The sequence below is a fragment of the Hakea prostrata genome, chromosome 2 (assembly GCF_041222555.1).
Source record: "Hakea prostrata isolate BN-2017 chromosome 2, UWA_Hpros_2, whole genome shotgun sequence".
In the NCBI taxonomy this organism is placed as follows: domain Eukaryota; kingdom Viridiplantae; phylum Streptophyta; class Magnoliopsida; order Proteales; family Proteaceae; genus Hakea; species Hakea prostrata.
This window is the reverse complement of record NC_142601.1, coordinates 45,705,525-45,728,635: the sequence shown is the minus strand read 5'-3', so window position 1 is coordinate 45,728,635 and position 23,111 is coordinate 45,705,525. Positions and strand designations below refer to the sequence as shown.

The 23,111-nt window shown below is 37.0% G+C and overlaps 3 protein-coding genes across 5 annotated transcripts; 2 read left to right on the top strand and 1 right to left on the bottom strand.

Annotated features, from left to right (window-relative positions):
- Nucleotides 1-5,243: 5,243 nt before the first annotated feature.
- Nucleotides 5,244-11,862, top strand: LOC149024474 (uncharacterized). 3 transcript variants are annotated; one of them, XM_089144698.1, is made up of 7 exons: nt 5,244-5,369; nt 6,211-6,357; nt 6,551-6,605; nt 8,251-8,345; nt 8,483-8,600; nt 8,691-8,843; nt 10,760-11,862. In XM_089144698.1, the coding sequence occupies exons 4-7, from the start codon at nt 8,338-8,340 to the stop codon at nt 10,901-10,903; spliced, it is 423 nt and encodes a 140-aa protein (XP_089000824.1). In that variant the 5' UTR covers nt 5,244-5,369; nt 6,211-6,357; nt 6,551-6,605; nt 8,251-8,337; the 3' UTR covers nt 10,904-11,862. The 3 variants fall into 3 exon arrangements, with proteins under 3 accessions (XP_089000824.1, XP_089000825.1, XP_089000823.1); XM_089144699.1 differs by lacking the exon at nt 6,211-6,357; XM_089144697.1 differs by lacking the exons at nt 6,211-6,357; nt 6,551-6,605.
- On the bottom strand, nt 11,854-13,875 carry LOC149024473 (UPF0481 protein At3g47200-like). Its single transcript, XM_089143483.1, has 2 exons — nt 13,791-13,875; nt 11,854-13,470 (listed from the first exon to the last, which is right to left on the bottom strand). The coding sequence occupies exons 1-2, from the start codon at nt 13,873-13,875 to the stop codon at nt 12,074-12,076; spliced, it is 1,482 nt and encodes a 493-aa protein (XP_088999609.1). The 3' UTR covers nt 11,854-12,073.
- Nucleotides 13,876-16,723: 2,848 nt separating this feature from the next.
- On the top strand, nt 16,724-20,061 carry SLG1 (Tetratricopeptide repeat (TPR)-like superfamily protein). The gene has a single exon (XM_089144696.1). It carries the CDS (start codon nt 16,894-16,896, stop codon nt 19,705-19,707), a length of 2,814 nt encoding a protein of 937 aa, XP_089000822.1. The 5' UTR covers nt 16,724-16,893; the 3' UTR covers nt 19,708-20,061.
- The last annotated feature ends 3,050 nt before the right edge of the window (nt 20,062-23,111 follow it).

Genomic DNA, 23,111 nt, shown 5'->3' with positions numbered 1-23,111 from the left:
TAATGAATCACATACCCATTATGATTCACAGTAACATTTTCACTCGAAGTTCAATGTGAGTTACCTTTCAAAGTAGATGTTTTTAGGTAAATTGTCAATTATATTAAGAAAATTCTGTATTCGATTAGCTACAGAAAGAGCCGGCGGGCCCAGTTATGTCTGGTTTCTAAGCCCGTAAGACAAAACCAAGTGAGCGGTGTCATCTAGTTTAAACCCAAGAGGCAAATTACCTAACAACTAGGGGGTCGAAACAGGTCAGACAGTCAAACAAAATCTCATCTAAATTGTATTAGCTCTCTTAAGATTGAAAAGTAAATATAAACATTTAAAGGACTGAATGCAAATTCTTCATTATGATAAAAAATAAATTGAATAGTTATACAGTTCTATAAAATTTTGTGTATAGTTTTTTTTATTTGTTCCTCAAGGTTTAGTGTTGTTAGCATTTTATGATTTGTTGAAAACATAATTCACATAAGTATGATAAATTAATAAGGTTGAATCCACTCACAAAATCAAGGTAGTCAAACAAATTTTTGTTTACCAAAAAAAAAAAAAACAAATTTTTAGATAGATTCACTTGTTAGAATCACAAGAAACAAACAGTTTTTTAGAGCAAATTACACGGCATCCATTATATTTGAGGCAAAACTCTTAACCATCCACTATTGCCTCATAAATTACATGGCACCCAAATGTAAATTACAAGTTACCCACAATTAACTTTGCTATTAAAATGGATTATGAAATTACCCAAATGTTTTTACTTTAAGGGTAATTTTCATATGGACCCCCTGAGGTTTGGTCCATGTCATTTTTAGTCCAAATAAATGGACACTTTGCATCTGGCTCCCCTGAGGTATTCAATAAGATCAATTAAGGACAATTTGTAATTTTTATGACCAAAATACCCTAACATCTATCCTACGGTAAGATTTGCATATTTTCTCTCTTTATCTCCTTCATCGTCTCCATCTTCCGTCCGGCCTCGTCCCATCTCTGCCTTTTCTTCCTCCTCAACTCCGGCGACAGTTGGATAAAAGCATTTGCGACCACGAAATAGCATATGGAAAACGTTGCTCTACAAATGCTTCATAAGCTGCAACCATTGCACTGAGAGATTTCTCCTTGCAGGCTAAATTCCGGCAAAAAATCAGTCGATACATCAAATTCCACAGCAGCAAAAGCGGTGAAGAGAGCAGAAATCCATCACTAACAATGGTTCAAATTCCATAAATCATCAAGAAAGCCTCAATCTGAGAATCAAAATCTCATCCTGTAATCCAGTCCAGAAGTTGCAGCGTCAACAGAGTCCTGACTTAGTAACAACGACTCGAATTCCAGGAATCGTCAAGAAGCTTGAACTTGAAAATCTCGTCGTCAATATTCCGGCTTGGAGCTTGCAACGTCAACCGAGTCCCAATGTGGTTAGAAACATCGATAAAGTGAAATCGATCCAGTTCTCTTTGATTTCAGATATGTACTGGAATTCGATTAACAAATACAGAAAATAAGAAACAAGATATAGATGATGAAACAGGGAGGGTAAGCAAGCAATGCACAAGAAAATAGGTGTTTTTATAGAATTAACAACTACAGAAAAATTGCTGTTTACCCTTACTGTTGATTCTTGTTTCACAATAAGATGTGGTACATAGGATAAGATGTCAGAAAAAACTTCACGAGAAACAAGAATTAACAGGGACAGAGGGGTGAGCAGCAATACACAAAAAAGAAAAAAAAAAAAAAAAAAAAAACTAGAGAAAAGAGACTTACAAGAGATTACGATTCCTACGATCGAAAGGTACAGGTTTGTGGGATTGAATCTGCTTCTTCTTCAGAATGATTTCAGGTAAATTGAAAATGGTTTATGGAATTGAATCTACTTCTTCTTCAGGATGATTTCTGGTAAATTGAAAACGAGTCACTCGAGCAACAAATCCTTCTTCAACCTTTTGGACCCAGTAATTTCTCCTGGAAGATCGTCTTCGTCTTCCATGTTGTCGATGCCGGATTCTCCAGATTTTCCCTGTCGAGCTAAGAAACAAAGCTCGAAAAGTGCCAACAACGTTTTGAATTATTTTCGACAAAAAAGACGTCTTCGATTCAAGAAGACTCGTTCCATCAATTTTGTATGATGCATACAAGAAAAGCTTCAATGGAGATTCGCAAATGCTCTTGCTGAGTCTACTCTATCTACTAAGAAGACTTCTAAATGGGGGAAAATGGCAGTGGTTGCAGCTCGTGAAGCACTTGCAGAGCGACGTTTCCATCCGCTAGCTTTCGTGGTCGCAGATGCTTTGATCCAACTGTCGCCGGAGTTGAAGAGGAAAAACGGGAGATGGGGCGAGGCCGGACTGAAGATGAAGAGATGAGAGAGAAAATATGCAAGTACAATAGATGTGAGGGTATTTTAGTCATAAAAGTTACAAATTGTCCTTAATTGATCTTATTGAATATCTCAGGGGAGGTAGATGCAAAGTGTCCATTTATTTGGACTTAAAATGACATGGACCAAACCTCAGGGGGTCCATATGAAAATTACCCTTACTTTAATTTAAAGCATTTAAATTTTGAATTTAAATTACCTAAATACCCTTAGAGTAGGAAAAGATGATAATACCCCATTTTGATTCAGCAAATGACACTAATACCTTCACTGTAAATGACAATAATACCCCATTTTTTATGATAATCTCCCTTCACCCATCTTCTTCCTACACTTGCCTGGCGGAAGACACTTGCCGCCACCAGCTCCTTGCTGGAAATCACCCCCTCTCTCTCTCTCTCCTCATCAAACCTCAACCCTTCCTTATCAGTAATGCCTTTGCAACTGCTGCTTTCATATAACCACAATACTCAAGAAATCCCAAACTTGTTAGGGTATGAATCTAGCATTTACAAAGCGTTTTCTAGCTGTTACATCAACAAGCCGTCTGGCAATTTCCCCAAAATTGATGTGCTCATGACAATTCAATGAGAAGTCATGTTGACAACTTTGATTTGGGAAGAAAAAGCTTGTCGTTGTCGCCATCAGCAATGTCTGTGTCTTTGTCTTCATTGTGCTCCAATGTTTTGAGCAAGGGGTCAAGGGTTAGGGTTAGATCTTCTGTCACCTTCTCTTTTGCACTCATTCATCTCACCTCCTACCCTTACCTCATCCATTTGCTACCCCCACTCTTTGTGAACCTAGTTTTGAAGAGACATTGCAAAGCGTATCCACTAACCCCAAAATTCCTCATCTGCAGTGTGTCATCTAGTCACAGTCGGATTGATGGAGAATTTGTTATTTTCTATCAAAATTGATGGAGAATTTTTCACAAACAAGGATGATTGAATTTTGTTAGTGGTGGTGTAAACATTGTAGTTGGTCCAAATTTAAGGTGTAGTCTCGAAAAAACTTTCATAGGATTTCGTATCCAAACAAAGTTGTAACATGGAGAGCGAGGAGATTCCCTGGAGGTAAAAATTAGGAAATTATGGCTATCTAGTGGAGCCAAAAACCAAGTTTTTCTCTCTTCACTATTCACTAAAAATTGCGCAACAGAATTTTGTAGCTAAAGTTGAGATTGGGAGAAGGGACTAGATCTACAGAGGAGACTTTTATAGGAAATTTATAGAGCAACTTTGATAGAATCGAAGATGATGACTTGCAACTTGTATTAAACTTAATTTCGTCAACAGTGGATGCAGATATGAATTGAACGATCGTCAAAGCTTCCAACCGACGAGAGGGAAATTAAGACATCCTTATTTGGCATGATTCCACTTAGATCCCCCAAGCCATATGTAGGAAGAAGATGGGTGATTTTCCCTTCGCCCACTGAATGAGTTGAACGGGAGTATTATCATCATTTATAGTGAGGATATTAATGCATTTGCTGAATCAAAGTGGAGGTATTATCCTCATTTTCCTACCTAGAGGGTATTTAGGTAATTTGAATTTCAAAATTTAAATGCTTTAAATAAAAGTAAGGGCATTTGGTAATTTCATAATCTATTTATAGTAAAATTAATTGTGGGTGACTTATCATTTACATGAGTGCCATGTAATTTATGAAACAATAGTGGGTGGTCAAGAATTTTGTTCAAAATATAGTGGGTGCTGTGTAATTTGTTATTTTTATTATTATTATTATTATTTTTATTATGAATATGATCCTACAAAATCTAATTCTATTAAATCATGATTTCCTAGAAACATGATTCCAATGTTGATTCTTGAGAATCACAGAACCAAATACAATCTAAATTAGAACAAAACCTTGTTTTTTTCTCTCCACCCTCTATGTTATTCCATCTGCACTAACAATATTTTATTGATACCAATACAAGTCCAAACCAATATAAGTGAGCCCTAGTCAAAACTACAACCAATATATGTTTTGCAAGGCAAACCAAAACCAGCCCAAAATCCAAATTGATGATACATAATATATTATTTACGTAATGGTAGTATACCTATTTCTTGTTATACAATATATCACGTGTAGTGAAAATCAAACAATATTTTTGTTGCTTATTTCCTCTTATGAAAATTGATTATTTGTAAATAGGGGCATAAACATAAAAAAAATTATCCAGAAGAGAGCCCTAGTCACACAAACTTGGGGTCCATAGGCCTAGTCAAGGTACAAAAAGTTCAAACCAAAGACTTCCTTAATTTTATTACCTTTATAGAGGAGGTTGCCATCACCATGCAAGAACCACGTCTACAAATTCGAGATACTTACATGATAGCAAACAAAAATTCGTAGTTCTCTTGACAAAAAAAAAGTCAATTAATGAACAAACGTTTACGGTATTTTACCATTTAAGTAGGTGAAAACGCCCTTTAATTAGTAAGAATTGCTTAGTTGGTAACGACTTGCACATCTTAACGAAGAGGTCACGAATTTTGGCCTCCCGTGTATGCATGATAGTCCCCACTGCCCGTATTGTAATATAAAGCTGGTAATTCTAAAAAAAAACGTGTTGTAAATTAAGCCCGAATTATGCGCTTTAAATACTTTTTCTGAGAGGAAGAAACTCAACCAAACTTGAATCCAACTTCCGATCCAAGGTTTAAAGTATCCGTATCAAGTATTGTATCGTGTGATTTTAAGTGACGTATCGTCCTGTATTGAGTATTGTATTGCTTTAGGTAATGTATTTTGCTGTAATTCAATGGAGAGTCGAGTGATGTATGGTTGGGTCAAATATGGATACGTATCGGTAGTACCCCTGCTCCGTCCTTTCTAGAGAGATTCCTCTTCTTCACTACCTTAGGTGACAGTCCATCGAAATCAGCTTTCTTTAAGCGGTTCATCTTTTCTCATATCTTATTCATCTCGTCATCTCCTGCGATCGCGAGAAGTTGAGCAGTTAAGGTCAGTGAAATAAATCGGTTTTCCTCAGAATTCTTCAATATTCACGTAGCTTTTATTGTTTTCGTCTTTCCTCAAAATTTATTCGACGGGGTTTTCTTTTCTTAGGGATTCTTCTGTATATCTATATTTGTTTTAATCCATTCAATCCTCATTCCTTCTGAGAACAACCAATCTCGTTTTGGGTACAATAAAAACAGAGAACAGGCAAAAGCTTCTGCTTGATAGACGCTGTTACAACTTCTTATGCAACTTCATTTTTCGTTTTATTTTGTAATGTGCGTGTTAAAGTTTCAAATTATCTACTATTGAAAAAGTTTATGATAAATGACGCCATTTACCCTTTGGGCTGATAAATTAGCCAGTTGGAGAACAGACACAGAATTATATGTTTTTCCAAGCTTTTGATCTTCAGTTGTGATGCTAATGAGATTTTGGTGTTTATTCCAATGTTGATGGTAAGAAGTAACAGTCATTTCTTATAGCCATGGTCCCCCACTTTAGAATTGTCACCTTATTTTGCATTTTTTCTGCTGTTATTCAATATCTGTATGTTTGCAACACGGCCAAGAACTGCAAGGGGAGTTCTCATCTTTTCTGTGTCCTTACTTCCCCTATTAAAAGTTATATGAGATTGTTAGTTTCACAAGAGCTATTCAATGTCAGTTTTGGGAAGCAAACCTTCTTGCAAGCTGCTGTTGACTACTACTAGCTTCTAGTCAAATGTGCCTAATTCCCCGAGAGATTGCTGCTTCTGCAGATTCAAATATTCAATCTAGGGTTTTCTTTCCTTTCGGTGTATTTAGCATATAACCCCCATCTGCTTTCTTTCTTGGCTTTGAAGGTTATTCATGAGGCTATTGTTACTAAGTTTTCGACCGTTTTTGCTTACAACATTTGAGTAATCTTGGACTTAATGGAGAATGCTGCATGGTTCTGAAATTCTGTTCAATGTAAACCTCATGGATAAATTATACAAAGTCCTACTCAAGTATGGAATTCATACCTTATTGTTTTGTTTATATATATATATATATATATATATATATATATATAAATGTATGTATAAATGGTTTGATATTTTAGAATGTTATTTTCTTGGATTGCATTCTGACATTAACTTTATTTTGTGGATTTCATGAATTACATGATGGATATTATGCAAATATCTCTTTAATAAATAGCTGGGCCAGAGAAGGAAACTATTTTGTTGATCAGGTTTTGAATGTCTATACATAGGTAATGTATTATTGCCTACGGATCAGCTATTTCAATCAGGCATGTATCATTGCAAATGTATCCAAATCCCTATGACGCTGTTACAAATTTACTAAACCCTCTAATCTATTTAGTGACCTCTCGCTGAAGCAAATCAATTTGAGTTGGAATTTGGAACCCTAACCTTGTCTCCTTCTTGTCATTCACAGTGTGTCCTTAGTTGCTCTTTTTTAGATACTATAGTGGAGCCAAATGCAAAATGTCATTCCTTTTTGTTCGAAAACAAACTTGGGTTAAACCTTAGGGGGTCCAAATGAAAATTACCCTAATTCATAGATCTTAATATAGTAAAACATTAGAAAAATCCAAACATAAATTAATCATTTGTTGACACCTAAAGAATATTTGCATTCGGAGCTACTTTGACAGTATTCACATAGACACATAAGGTTTGCATGGACCACTACTCCTTATAATATAAGTCTGATATAAGAAATCCTGGATTTCTTGGGAAATTGGTTTTTGTGCTTTACCTAATAGAAAAGGTCTTACTTGAAAATCAAATTCTTTGACTAGTCAGGTTTCATAAAAACCAGGATATTTTCTCTAAATTGAGAGTAGTTTAATTACTTACAGATATGATTATATTTTTTTAAGAATATTATAATCTCTACGTGAGAAAAGGTATACCTATACCATTGACATGAACAATTCCAAAGAATAGTGTAAACCACATATATGTTTTGATCATTCTGAACCTTCAATAACTTGCATCTCACTTCTACAATCTTCTAGTTCGCTGCTGATTGTTGATGACTTGATGAGACTTATGTTGATTTTTTATGATATAAGGTACAATATTACATGTTGTAGCATACAAAATAAGTATAATTAAGAAAAAAGGGGCAAATACAAACATGGGTGCCTTGGCTGCCAAAGCACTTTGATACCCTCCACACCTTGGATTGCATTGGCTGCTTTGACAACTATGGTTAGAGAAGACCAGATAGCTTTCCTTGCATGGAAGCATATATTTCTCTGTTGCATTTTGATATTTTTCCTAGCCAATATTGACATCTTCTTTCTTGATGTTTGGATGGTTGACTAGGAACGTACTTGATGCCTGTTTTTATTTGCTTGGTTCCTAATTTCTTTGAGTTAGAAGAAGCATTGAGCTCAACCACTTATTCAATCATGAATTCCTCGAATGGAATGATATAATAATTGCTCGCTATTTCAATCATTATGCATGGAACTGCAGCGAAACCAGAATGATCATTAACAGTCAAGATACTTGTCTTGGGTGGACGGAAGTGATATCACTATTCAAAATGTCGTACATGGGAGTTTCTCATTGCATTCCATTTCTTTGGGGTTGGAAGGGGTTGGTCTAGTGGGATGAGAAATCAGTGGAGGATTATTGGTAATGAAATATAAGAACTTGTTTGAGCTGTGGAAGATCCATCCTTTACTACATTAGTGTTCTCACTAACCTTTGGTTAAAGCCGTGCCAATGCAGCACACGTTCTTAGATATAACTTTTAAGTAGGACTGGGAAATTTGTATCATTTTCTGATTGTTTTGAATAAGTAGCTGATTTATCAATTAGACTTGTCTGTCTTACCCGCTTTTTAACTTGGTTTTTTACCTTTCGTGATTTATGCAGAGGCAGGCTCCTGCCAACTTCTGCTGGTGATGATTCATGTGATAAGAAATTAGTGCCAATTGGTTTGCATTTCTGACTTATCTACAGATGAAAATGTATGCCTTTTATCAGTACTTTCCTATTCTCTCCCTTTTCTCCCTTTTCTGGTTAGTTTCTGTTCTGAGCATTTGATATTGCTTTCGAGTGTTGTGATTTAAGTTCTTAAATATGCAATGCTGTTTCCTCCTTTAAGACTGCAAGCCAATGCTGGAGTGCTTACAAATTTTGAAGTACTTGATTTTCTACGAAAACGAGGAGCATCAAAGGATCCTACGCGTGTTATATGCCCTGTAGCTCCATCTGAGTTCAAGGTGAGGTCTGTTTTCCTATGTGATTGTTATGTCATTTGGTAGAAGAATTGTGTGACCTAATGTGTTCGTTCATCCTTATTGACCATGTAGGTTTATGATTATTTGGTTGAAAGTGCAGCATGCAACCAAACAAGGGAATGCATTTATGAGTTCTTGAAAAGTTGTGAAGAGTATAAACTTGCGAAGGCTGAGAAGCTCAATATTATCAACATTCGGCCATCATCTGTGGTTGAAATTGACCCGGTATCTTTTCTGTCGAAGTACATTGTATAATCTGTTCATGTATATACTGAAGTTCTTTTTTTTCTTTTCTTTCTGCATTGGTATAAATCCATTGATTATACAGTTCTTCAGAAGATCGACAAAATAAAATTTTTGTTGAAATGTGCTTGCACAAACTTTCTAGGATTAAAGTGCAGTCAATCTTGTTGATTATAGATGTGGCATTTAAATTGGACCCATGATTACTACATGTACTAGGTATGATCTGTGCAAATGCACCACATAATGGGAAGATTCTGTACATGGGTTCAAGTCCAGAAAACAACCTCTCTAGAAACTCTGGTAAGGTTGCATACATTTGATGTTCCCAGACCTTGCTAAATGAGGGAGCCTTGGGCACTGGGCACAGATTTTTGTATTCTTGTATTTTCTTTGAACTACTGATTCAAACGGGATTTTGAGCCTCTGGAGCACCCAATCTGTATGTGTGTGTATATATATATATATATATATATATCTGTTATAAGATGGGATGCGAGTTAATCTTGATGGGATCTCAGTATTTTCTGTAATTGTATGCTATCCACAGAACCTTGCTTTGATTTGAAGAAATAAAATGCACCAGATAACAGAGTTCTCAAAGTATGCTGTGAATATATATATATTTTTTTTTTTTTTTTTTTTTTTTTTTTTTTTTTTTTTTTTTTTTTTTTTTTTTTTTTTTTTTTTTTTTTTGGGGGGGGGGGGGGTTGGGGGTGTTCGTTTGCGTTTGCTGGGGGTGTTCATTGTATACAGGTATATTTAGGGGGTGTTTATTGTATACAGGTATATTTAGGGGGTGTTTACTGTATACAGGTATATTGAGGTTATGTTGGATTAGAAATATTCTTTTACTGTTCCATTTGCTTTTGTTGTGTAACCTCTTTTGGATATTGCTTCTTTCAATAAATGTAGCTACTATGTTCAGGTAAAAACACTTGGCTTGTAGCAAAGAGATAGTATTTGTGTTGTTAGCTGTTAGAATGAGTACGCATTCTTTATACAGCACTTCTCCATGACGTTATAGCTGAAGCTATAAATCCACCCATTTTCTCAAAGCAATTGGCCATTGATAAAGCATTCGAAATTTGTTTACTTTGACACCTTTGATTTTTGTCATTCATCTTACTATAATATTCGTGTGCTGGAATCTTCATATGCTTTCATAGTGTTATTGAAAACATTTCCTATAAGTAAAACCTGTAAAATCTTGAGAGTAAAGAGCACCAATATCCTTCTTGGACTCCTATTTGTGGTTCATAACCTCTTTGCTTCATGGAATCATCGCTGGACATACACAATTTAGTTTTGGAGTTCCTTATCTTTCTTCATGTGGGTCAAACATGATTCTTCTTGATTTCTCGCTGTACCTCTTTCTTTTGGGAGTTTTAAACAAATTTCCATCGCAAAAGATTGAATTTCTTATTAGTTTTCCTCTTGGGATTCCTCTTCTTTGAAATCAAATTAGAGGACTGAATGTGTAAAGGCATATCTTTGAAACCCACTAACCATTATTTCACTCCCCTCTCATGCAACTTCTTGTTTCAATTAAATTATCTTCTTTTCGAGGAAAAATAAGTGGCTTTCTTGCATAAGAGAAAAGGTTTAGATGATATGTATGGAATAAGGGGTTACCATTTTATGGCATGCACATGTTTACACTATTGGTACTTTAAATTCCTTTTCTTATGTTGCACAAATACTAAGTTGCCTTGAAGTGCTTCATCACAAGAGAAAAAGAAAAAAAAAGGAAAGAATGTTGTGGTGAAGTTTAGCATGTTCCCATTTATTTATTTATTTGTTATTATTATTTTCCATTCATGTGCCATGCTGCAAATTATAGTGGCTCTAAAGTTCCTATTTCTATTTCTATTATTTGTCATGTTTCATGTCTGCAGATAATCGAGGACTGTGAGAAGCGCATGGAAGGTGAAGCTGTGGAGAAGTTGGTGGAGATGGTCACTGGGGTATTTCCACTGCCTCCAAATTCAATGAATCCTGAAGAAGGGAAGAATGAAGATGAGATTCCAAAAGAGGAATGAATTTGGGGAGGTAAATATGCTATTTGCAGATGCTACCTAGAAAGCATTGAAAATAATATCATTGATTACCATGTGCTGAACAACTTAACCCTCCACTTTTGCTTGAGAAAATGCCATGTGTAAAAATTAATTGCACAACTTGGTTATGATAGTGGGAAGTTTTGATAGCACAAATTTTGTCTGGATCATATGATGTGGGAGGACATGATGGTTTAGAAGTTGTTTTTTTTTTTGGGGGGGTGGTGGTGGTGGTGGTGGCTGGGGTGGATATCTAATGATCTAAAAGATATTTCATGGAGTAATTTGGCTTCCCCGTGGTGCTTTTCGTTTTATGAATCCATAAGCTGTGTAGAATGACAACATTGTCAATTCAGATTTGATTTCAGCAAAAAAGTATTTCTTTTTTCTCTTTGTTTTGGGGGTGGGGAGTTGGGTTGTGTTTGAATTCATAAGATACGTAAAGGTAGTGATTATGGCAAATTACAGAAAGTATTTTCGGTTCTTTCTGTTGAAAAAGACATGCTTAACATTAATGAAAGGTTTTTGAGACTAGTAGAATCATAAATTATTCTGAAGTTAACACAAATGTTGAATGCTATTCTGAAGTTAACAAAAATATTAGTCTTGTAGAGTCACACATTGCTTCCGTGGATTAGAAAATGAATCAGCTCCTCTACCAAGTAAGGTTTAAAGTATCAGTATGAGTATTGTATCGGTCATGTGATTTTCAGAGACATATAATCCCGTATTGAGTTTTCTATCGTAGTATCTAATGTATAAAGGTGCAATTCAATAGAGATACACGTTGAGATGTATTGTATGGGTTGTGTCCAATAAGGATATGTGCCAGTTAGTATCGTATGGTATCGTGAGATACTCTATACCTTGCTACCAAGTAAACATGGCATAATTAGTGGTTACTCATCTTAATCTCAGGACTTCAATAATAACACCACCATGACACCCCCAAATAAATAAATAAACAAATAAACAAAAGAAAGAAAGATTGTAGTAAGCCTCAAGTCAAATACAGATAGCCCCGTAGAGGGACATGAACAGCTTAGTGTGTGACTGATACCTAATTCAAAGCTTGCATTCTCATGGTGCACTTGGCAACAACAAAGGTGACGAAAATGCTCGTCGTGGAGGAGAGCTGTTTTCTTATGACCTCTAGAGGACTTGCAAGAAGCTGAGAACAGTCTGAATGATTGTGAGAATGATAATGAATATTGCAGCAAAGTAAGCAGTTGTAGTCCATGGGGTCCTGAAATTTGTCTGCAGTGCTTCAGCTATCCAAATTCCCCATCTGTTCTTGAAATGCCTTTGAATGCCAAGCTTAACTTTCATGTATGCATTAGGATCTGGTGTCAAGTCTATTCCGAGATCATTGAATAGATCAGCAACATTTTGGTCACTGCCAAGACCATTGAGGAGTACACCTTGTACTCTCAGTTCTTTCACATCTTCAGCATGATCGATGAGCGAATCCATGAAACAAACAAAGGAGGTGAAGGCCAAGTCATTGTAGAAATCTGGGCATGCTTCATAAGCTACTAAGTTTAACCACTTAGTCTTAGTCGAATCGTCAACCACAATTGCTGGAAGTGATAGTTCTCCATACGTGGAGTGTCTTCGGAATATGACATCTTTTGGGTAACAAGTTCGGGTGCAAATGCACCTGATGCCTGCAACTTTAAGCTCTTGGACCGAACGGAATGATTGCCAGTCACTGTCTTCTGGATCGACAGAATCTCCTGATCTTCCTTCTCCTATTCCTCGAGACTTGCTGCCATTGATGGGTGGAGAAGAGCTGCTAATACCAAGAAATTTATTTCTGAAAAGGTCAAGCAGATGAAGTGGTTCCTTGTCTGTTTGAATTTCCATGGAAGTGGATGTGGCTGTTGTGGGAATGTTGTCATTAACTACAGACTTTTCCTTCATCCCTGACTTGCTGCGATGCAAGAATGGCTGGAGAAGGATGTGATACAGGGTCTCACTTGTGGATTTACTGCCAGTGCTACTAGTCTGATTGTCTATGAACTTATCAAATATATCTGTGTTCATCTCTCCTGGCATCAGAATAGTTACTAATGCTCTAAGAACCAGGTAAGGAAGCTGATTCTCAAGCAATAACAAGTCCATTATCAAGAAAGCAATATGGTCATTCTTCATCTTTAGTTCTTCTAGCTTTTCATTGACATAGGAGTGAATGAAATAAACAATGAAGCAACCATCTAAGAACATTAAGCATTTGAATTCATTGTCATTGAACTTAGCTGTTGAACCCATTGCATAACAGGCTCTTGCTTCATGTGCTATCTTACCAAACTCATTGTTGAAGAAATCTTTGATTCTGTTACCTGAATTAGTCTCTTTGAAAGAACTTAATTGCCGTCGGACTAGCTTGGTTTTAATGGTCTGTCCTACCTGAAGATTTGGCTTGCGGTAATGGTAAGGACCAAAGGAGAACAACCTTGGATCATAGCAATGTCTATTCTTTTTGACCTCTCGTAGGAGAGTTGGAACTCGTTGTATCCGTGGTCTTGCTTCCTCTTCTTCAAAAATTTCTGTTCCTTGTCACATAAGTTAGACAACTAATATCATTTCATGTGTATTGGAATAGGCATTTTTAATGAGGCATAATGATGTGTGAATTCAAATTATTTCTTCTAATTCAATTTTAGGAAGCAATATTACAAGAGACCCAAAAAGAACACACATACAATACCAAAAACAAAAGACAGAATTGTGGCATTAAGCATTGTCAAATGTTTCAATGAACAAGAACAAAGATGGAATTATTGCAGAAATTACCAACAACTAGAAGAAGAAAGAACATCAATGGTATCAAATTTAACCTATAAATTCTATTTGAAAGTATGAATACCTTGATGGGCGCCACCATCCACCAGGATAGATATCAACTCCTCTAGACAATTATCTCTCAATGCTCTACTGGTTGAAGACTCCATTAGTCTGCGAGTCTGAGCATTTTGGATATGCATGCAGTTCCAATATGTAGACATACATGTTGTAAAAGAATGAACCACCTTTTAGATAGCAGCCATGTCAAGCTTGGCATATACAGCTCATGCAGGGTGTCCTTGAGAAAATTTCATTCAATTTAATATGTAGGAGAGGTCTCTCAGATTGCTGCCATGTCAAGATTGGTATAAACTATAATCTGGGCTTGTTTTTAAATGTCATTTCTCTTGTTTCTCCAGCGAAGACCTCAAAGCCTTTTGTACTGAATTGACACGTCACACAAGGAAGGTCCAAACTGGAAGCAAGCTGTGCTTTTTTTAGTTCTTTTGCTCTATGAAATTGAGCTAGTGTTGATTACTGTTGGGATATGATTTTTTTTTTTTTCTAACAAATTATCTCTTTTGAGTAAGGGAGATTGAAGTCTTATGTAATACATGAAAATCAAATATTGCAAAATTGTATTTATTTATTTGTTGAAAGAAACAATTTATTACAAAATTAAGATAAGTTACATACGAAAAGCTGGTTCTAAATCAGTCACGCCAATGGGTTCCTCTGTTAGTGAGTCATTTACCTGACAGTAGACACAAATCAGACTACATATTTAAAACATCATTACATTTCCTCTGTATAAATCTTGAACAGGGGATCTTCTGACTCAACTTAATCCCAGTTTTGCAAAGGAAGAACCTCCATTTTCACCTTAACTTGGCTGAAAACATGCATAGCTCATTAACTTATAGACCAACAACATCTTCTATTTTCTTTCCCATGCACAAGAAATGGAAAATTTCTTGCCTAATATTATGATTGGTTGATTCTACCATTAGTGAGGAAGCAAGACTCTGAAAACAAAAACGTAGCCTTTTCCCAACTAAACGAGGTTAGAAGCAAGGTGCCGTCAAATATTTATACGTTATTCTAAAAAAGTAGTACGAACCATACTGACAGATAGAACGCATCGATATAACAAGTATGATCAATCCTTCGTCACACACATCACAGATATACCCACAAATACACCTAAAAAACAAAGAGAAGCACAAGGTTTTACATTCTTTTTTGTGTGTGTGGGGGGGGGGGGAAGCAGGGGAGGGAGAGGAGAATGTGCTAAGCCATTGGCTAATAATAGCACCATAACAAACTTATAAATGTAGATGCCTAGCCAATAGCACCATAACAAACTTATCAATGTAGATGCCATCAAAGATTGAGAGTTTCTGAGGCCCTCTTCTTTAGCAAATGTGGCTATATTGATAATGATTGAATCACTTCCAACCAGGGGAATATAAACAGACATAGATAAAACCTACATTTGCACAAAAAAGCTTTCTTAGGATCTCTTAGTGCCAGGAGGGCCTTAATAATAAGTATGATTGGTTTTCGAGAGATTTATTTGAACCACACTTTCTACAGATGATTTCGTATAAAATCTGGTTTACATAGATAAAGACATAGTTGATGGAGAAGATTGAGGTCTAAAGAAAGATGGTTGTTGCAGTTTGCTATAAGTGGTGCAGGCCTAGGTTAGTGATCTACTATCTGACTTGAACTGGATTAATCAACTCTTGCAGATTTCCTATTTTCCACCCTACATTTATATTCCTACCCTCCAACTTGCAAGGAACTCAAGATTGTTGAATCAGTTTAATTCCTGGAAGAACTCAACTGAATACAAGAGTTATCACCATTTTAAAACCAAATAAAGTTGGCCTTGTACATCTAGGACCAGGTGTGTAACTTTTATAGGATTGTAATCCTCAACATCAGAGGGATTCCCAACCAAATTATCAATGGAAGAAAAGTCATTAGTACATCCATTCCTGATTCATTGAAAATGGAATTGACTAATCTTACCTTCAAGACATTGCCTGAGTTAGAGCATAATTGTTGCTTTGAGGCTGTGGAGTAAAGCTGATCAATTCCTTGTAGTGTCAGAGGCTTAATCTTGGTATCTCTGTACAAAGTCCGCGAACACAAGGAGTTGTAATTGTAAATTTCAAAAAATCAGTTGACGTTTTGTAAAATAAAAAGTTCATATTTACACTTACATCCCCACACTTTTATTCACAACCATTGGATTTATGTTTGCGCACGTGGCGTGATCGTAGCCGCTAGCTGCTGCAAATTAAAATCCCCATATACCTTGGGAAGCCAATCTGGTGGCGGATTGTTTAGGTAAGAAAGCAGCCCTAACACAGGAATGCTTTGTTCATTTTGCCCCCTCTCCCCAACAAATCTGTATTGGATCCTTCTTTTTCTTAATGCAATTTGCTTTTTTTTTGAGAAAAAAAAAAGGGTTTTGAAAGCTCAATTGAAGGAGTCTGGATTGTCTCCCTCGACAGCTGTTAACCATGAATTATAGGGGGACCCACAGGGTTAGGGTGATGGGGTGAAAGTCGTAGTTTATAAGTTCAAAGCGTCTTGGGCGGGAGAATCACTGAGCGAGTCCCCCATAGAGGCAAGGCAAGGTGTAATTCGGTAATTCTTGGTTAACAGCTATCAGACTCCTTCAATTAAGCTTTCAATTTTTTTTTAATATTTTATTATTTTTTACTTGTATCCCCGCATAATTTGTGATTGTAAGGTTATTTGGGGGGAGTACAAACGTCACGGGAGATAATCCACACTCTAATTGAAGAGGCCAACCGAGACAAGGACTCATGGAGACAAGCTAGTTTGTTGATATTAATTGTCTTGGTTATTTTGATAAAATAATAATAAATACTGGGTGGGTTAGATCGGTAATTTCCATAAAAAACAAGCCAAATATCACAGTCAGATCTTCCGGTAAGTCGTCTTGTTCTGTTACGACTTAGGCTGCGGAGGTGGAGGGGGAACGGGCGTGGGGAGAGGACTTGCCATCGCTCCATCCAGTCGCACACGGAAGCTAATGCTGAGTGTGTAATAATTTTTGGGTCCCATCTGGCAAGGAGATCTTGGACCAGAAATATCGTTCCTCAGCAATCTATTTGATCTAAATTGATAACTGTTTCTGTTTGTTGATGATCAAACCACAAACCCGTTTTTTCTTTCTCCATCTGAGACCTGATCACAGAAGAAGTAACTGGTTCCCATTACACCGTTATCATATTGCCTTCAAATTCTCTGTAGTTAAGTCTGTGTTAAATCATGGCCAATGCCGACATGTTCATCTACCGTTCGACAGTATGTCACACTGGGATCCCAATACTTGGGAAGCGATGTTCAGGAGTTATTGTCATGATGCTAGGCATACAGAAGCTCTTTCATTGGTTTATGAAAGGATGCATTGGTCTGAGAGCTTTAGACCGGACCACCAAGACATGGCATCCATTTTCAAGTCTTGTGCCGCTCTCTCGGCCATTGAATTGGGGAAATCTTTTCATGGGTATACCATTAAATTGGGTTATGTCTTGAGTGAGGCTGTGTCCAAGTCTCTGATGAACATGTATGCCAAATGTAGGGCCCTAGATGATTGCCGCCGATTGTTCATTCAAATGAGTCGTGCTGATCCTGTCTTATGGAACATACTCTTGTCAGGGTATGCTGGGTCTAGGAAGCATGACCTTGAAGCAATGCAATTGTTCTATGCAATGCACGTCTGGAAGGAGGAGCCTAAGCCCAACTCAATTACTGTGGCCATTATCCTTCCTGTGTGTGCTCGGTTAAAAGATCTGCATGGCGGTCAGAGTGTCCATGCGTATGTGATTAAATCTGGATTTGAATCGGAGACTCTTGTTGGAAATTCTCTGGTATCCATGTATGCAAAATGCAGTTGTTTAGATGATGCCCTTTTTGCATTTCAGGGGGTTACTTTCGAAGATGTCATCTCCTGGAATGCAATTATCTCTGGGTTTGCGGAGAAGGGGTTCTTTCTTGATGCATTTGAACTGTTCCGTCAGATGTTGGCAGTTGATGGTGAACCTAATTATGCAACAATCGTTAATATACTTCCACTCTGTGTTTTGGTAGAACATAATGGGAAGTACTGTTTTGGGAAGGAGATTCACTGTTATGTGATTCGGCGGTCCCAGTTGGCAGGAGATATTTCTGTATACAATGCTCTAGTGAGCTTCTACTCGAGGATTGGAAGGTTGGGAGAAGCAGAATCCATATTCCGTAGGATGAAATCAAGAGATATAGTGTCATGGAATGCTATAATTGCAGGATATGCGTCTAATGGTGAGCCATGGAAAGCAGTGGAGTTGTTTCATGAATTGCTCTCAATGGAGATGGTCCCAGATTCTGTAACTCTTGTGACCATTCTTCCAATTTGTGCACAATCATGCAATGCACACGAGGGGAAGAAGATCCATGAATATGTTCTCCAACATCCTGAACTATGTGAAAACATAGCTGTTGGTAACGCTCTGATAAGCTTTTATGCAAAGTGCAATGACTTGGAATCGGCATTGAAGATATTCTCAACCATTCCTCAGAGAGATCTTATATCTTGGAATACAATGCTTGATGCATATGCAGAGCGTGGATGTGCAACCCAACTTGTCAACCTGTTACACCAGATGCTCAATGAAGGAATGCTACCTGACTCCATAACTCTCTTTACAATTCTTCACGTTTGTGACAATGTTTCCAAGGAGGTGATGGTTAAAGAAGTTCATGCTTATTCTATTAGAAATAGTTTGTTACTGAGTGACATGGAACCAAGAGTTGGAAATATGATACTTGATGCATACACCAAGTGTGGGAACATGGATTACGCTTTCAAGACTTTTGAGTGTTTATTAGGAAGGAGGAATTTGGTCACATACAATTCAATGATCTCAGGTTTTGTTGATTGTGGGTCTTGGGAAAATGCAGAGATGATTTTTAGTACAATGTCAAAAACAGATCTCACCACATGGAATCTGATGGTTCGGGTGTATGCTGAAAGTGACTACGCCACTCAGGCTCTTATTCTGTTCCATGAATTACAAGCTCAGGGAATGAGACCTGATGCTGTGAGCATTATGAGCCTCCTTCCAGTTAGTGCCCGTTTGTCCTCAGTCCACCTACTCAAGCAGTGTCATGGCTTTGTATTAAGATCTTGCTTTGAAGATGTTCGCTTGAATGGAGCTCTCTTGGATATGTATGCAAAATGTGGATCCATTGACTGTGTGTACAACTTCTTCCAGTCATGTCCTCAGAAGGATCTGTTTATGTTCACAGCCATTGTGTGTGGGTATGCAATGCATGGCATGGGAGAAGAGGCACTTAGGGTCTTCTCTGAGATGCTTGAGTTGGGTATTAAGCCAGACCATGTCATTTTTACTGCAGTCCTATCAGCTTGCAGTCATTCAGGCCTTGTCCATGAAGGGTTTAAGCTTTTTGAGTCCATGGAGATGGTCCATGGGATTAAACCCACTATGGAGCACTATTCCTGTGTGGTGGATCTTCTTGCTCGAGGAGGACGCTTGCAAGATGCATATTCCTTTGTAAATAGTATGCCTGTTAGGGCTAATGCAACTGTATGGGGCACATTGCTTGGTGCTTGTAGAACCCATCATGAGGTGGAGCTTGGGCAGGTTATAGCTGATCATCTTTTTGAGGTTGAGGCTGGGAATATTGGGAACTATGTACTATTGTCAAACATATATGCAGCAGATGCCAAATGGGATGGGGTCAACAAGGTGAGAAGATTGCTGAAGATGAAAGATCTAAGGAAGCCAGCTGGATGCAGCTGGATTGAAGTCCAGAGGAGGATGTATACTTTTGTAGCTGGAGATTTGTCCCATCCTCAAAGAAGCCTCATTTACAGTATGTTAAGCACATTGGATCAACAAATTAAAGAGCCATGTTGCAGTAATGAAGACATTTTTTGTGTCAATCAAGCATAAAATAAGATATCCACACCTTCGATAGGGAAGAAAGTGTAGATCCTCAAGGATCCAAAACAAGGGTAGCATTACCATATAGAGGTGTTCTTTCATTGTCATGGAGCGTAAATCACCAATGGTTCTTATTTCTGGTTTCTCCTCCATCACTTGTGAGATGATAGCTTCACCTTCAACTTGTGAGAATTGATCACTATTCCTAGCTGTTTAATTGTAGGCTCATGCTACTCTCTTTACTTCACTTGGAATCATCCACTGAGGTGAACTTCTCAACATTGTTATTTGAATATTTCATAATTTTTTTTCCCTGGAAAGATTAGTTAGGATTTTGAGATCAGAATATGGTTTTCACTTTTATTTGACAAATCCCACTGCCTTTGTGAATAACATTATCCCATAAAATGAAGGGCTTATAGTTCATCCAGTTCAAAAATGTTATAAGCAAAAAAAATTGGAGTTCTTTGGACGAGTAATCAGATCTTGGATGGGACTGGTAGTGAATGGTTTGAGGCTTGGGACTAGCCATCTTTATATTTAGTGTTGTACTTCAACTAATTCAGTTCCAAGCCGAAGTGTAGTGCTTTTTAATTCATTCTTGAAAACATGGATGAGGCTTTCTGTTTTTTTTTCCCCTTGTTTTGATGAAGCCAAAAGATTTCATTAGAAACTGTTAACCCAGGATGCATAGATGCATAGTGTAGCTGTTTACATCTGCTGAGAACTTTGTGGAGTTTTTATACAAACACTAAGAAGGTACAAAAGTATTGAGTTACATGGAAATTTAGATATTGATGAGAGATCCTTCAACTGCTGCAAGATAATTGGTACCAAAAAGATGGGCCAACAAGAGTTCCAAGGCCTAGGTAGCAGATCTGTGATGGATTTGCAGTTTGCCCACAGCTGCAAGATCTTCAATCCACTTGCTTTTGCAATCCCTAAACCTGCCAAGTCTCCTGCCAAAACAACTTCCAGTTTTGTATCAAAAGGATATGTATCCATTTTGCTATGTACAAGATGTCCCTAATGGACCAAAAAGTAACCCCAGATCCAGTTGTTCAGCCTAGAGGTAGGGGTGTCAATGGATAACTGAAATCTGCTCTAGAATTCGCATCTGCATCCGTTGAGTGGTATTTGAATCTGTTCGATAAAATTATTTGATTAAGTTACTTATTTGGACTTATCTTTCCTATTTTTAAATGGTAAAGATGTCAACAGGTTGTCAAAAACTTGTATTCAATCTGTATTCATGTCCATTTAAAAGAATTTACTTGAGGTAAGCAGCTTGGTTCGCTTAAGCAAGGTTCCGGTATCAAAACCTTGTGGATGCAAAATATCCCCGTTGGGAGACTCACCCACCACAACCGGTGTGCGACCCGGGTCAAACACCGGATTAGTCAGGGCAAAGCCTTGGAAATCGGGGTTGGCAACAAAAAAGGAAAAAAAAAAAAAGAATTTACTTGAGAAAATAATTATCCGATTGAATTCGTTTGAAAATCGTTAAGATATTATCCGAATATAATAAGATGCGGATATGGTATTACCACTATCCGATCAAAATCCGATCCATTTACACCCTTACTTAGAGGCACCAACACCTGTAAGTCTGTAACCATTACTATAGTACTCGATAATGTTTATGTTAAGTTCTTTTTGAAGATAAAAAATGTCTAAATTTTGCATTCAACATCATTGATTATTGACTTTTGCAATGATTAGACGAAGTAAAACCACACCCACCAGTTCTTTTCAAGTTTAGATGAAGAAACCCTACACATATTAAAATGGAACAGTGTGTAAAAATCAAATCATGTGTAGAAACACATATACATTGTTCAATTGAAACAGATCTTGGGGGCTAGGATCCAATTCCTCTGATCCAAGAGGCTTTAAACCATCTTTTCTGCCTAATTGGAAACACTATGAAAAATCTTACTAGGACCAAAGTACTTTTTATTGAACACCATATCATTAGGCACAGTTCACCCAAAGTCATAGGTAACCATAAAAATAGAGCTAAGCCAGTGTAGAAATGAATTGCAGAGATGAAGCATGAATTTTTGAGAGAGAAACTCAGTTCTTAATTCCAAAGGCCTTGCTAGTTGCCACCTAGATTCACTTAGTCTATACGAGAAATGAAAATGTGTCAGATGGACTCTGCACAATCACCACAAAACACATAAAATCAAATTGAGATCCACCAGAGATAAATGGCATTAGCTAGGAGACATGCTAACAAAATAATTTAAGTTTAAGGTGCATTCTCAATTTACAAAAGGAGAGCTTCGACCCTTTCAACGAGATTGGTAGAGAAATCTCCATTAACAGAAAGTTAAGAAATCCAAAGAATTAGAGAGATTTAAGGAAGACAAAAGATTAGGTCTATGAGGAAAGAGAGAAATAGACTGCTTCTTTGTCAAGCTGGGTCAACTTCCCATTGCGTCTACAACATTGGCACTCCTTGGGAAAAGATCAAGTTTAATCATTTCGACTTTATGTTCATGTGTGGTTGTGACCTAGGGATCAAACCAGAAGGAAGTGTAGTCCCCATTCACCATACATCTGAGGACCATCCCTACGAGAGTAAGAAGAACAATGTGTAAGTTGTTCCAAGTCCAACATATATTCCAAGGCCATTTTCTTAGGATAAAAAATAGTTGATTCAGGAAAATATTTTGTTTTAATAATTTCAGCCCATTGAGAGTCATTTTGGGTCAACAAACGTCATCCTTGGCAAAGAAGTAGAGCCACATTGAAGTCATCCACCCTTCAAAAACCCAAGCTACTTAACCATTTTTAGGAACAACATCTATCCCAAGAAATGAGAGTCAATTTATTCTCGTTGTAAGGGCCATTTAACCAAACCCTTAGACCGATGGAATCTAATTCTCTACAAAAAGTTTTGTAGATACGAAAGCATTCCATATGATGGAAGGGAATAGATTGAAGAACCAACTAGATTAACACTCCTCATCTTACTAAAGAGAGGTTAGTCGCTTTCCAAGTTGAAAGTCTAGATTTCAACTTTTTTTAAAGAAACTTGGACCTGACTTAGAAGCACAAAACTAGACCTGAGAATATAAATGTTAATATATAATCGTATTTTAATATTTCTAGAATTTGATGGAACTATCTCTGTATTTTATGTTCAAGAACGCTTTCACTAACTCCAAGGATTTTCACCCGGAGAACTTTATATAAGCTTACTTTTGGACAAAAAAAAAAAATAAAAAATTAACATGTAACCCGAAGGCCACAAAAACCACTAAATGCGTTGACTCCTAATATAATTTTAATTCACTAAAAAAAAAAAAAGGCAGAAAAATGTTACATGCAAATATTTTTTTGGGTAAAATGCACTTTATATTATAATAAAAAATATATCTAATACATTGTAAATTTAAATACAG

Coding starts and splice junctions, on each gene's coding strand:
- LOC149024474 (XM_089144697.1), top strand. Junction 8,601..8,690: donor TAGCTCCATCTGAGTTCAAG/GTGAGGTCTGTT, acceptor TTGACCATGTAG/GTTTATGATTATTTGGTTGA. Junction 8,844..10,759: donor CTGTGGTTGAAATTGACCCG/GTATCTTTTCTG, acceptor TCATGTCTGCAG/ATAATCGAGGACTGTGAGAA.
- LOC149024473 (XM_089143483.1), bottom strand. CDS start 13,875: ATGGAGTCTTCAACCAGTAGAGCATTGAGAGATAATTGTCTAGAGGAG. Junction 13,471..13,790: donor GGATGGTGGCGCCCATCAAG/GTATTCATACTT, acceptor GACAAGGAACAG/AAATTTTTGAAGAAGAGGAA.
- SLG1 (XM_089144696.1), top strand. CDS start 16,894: ATGATCAAACCACAAACCCGTTTTTTCTTTCTCCATCTGAGACCTGAT.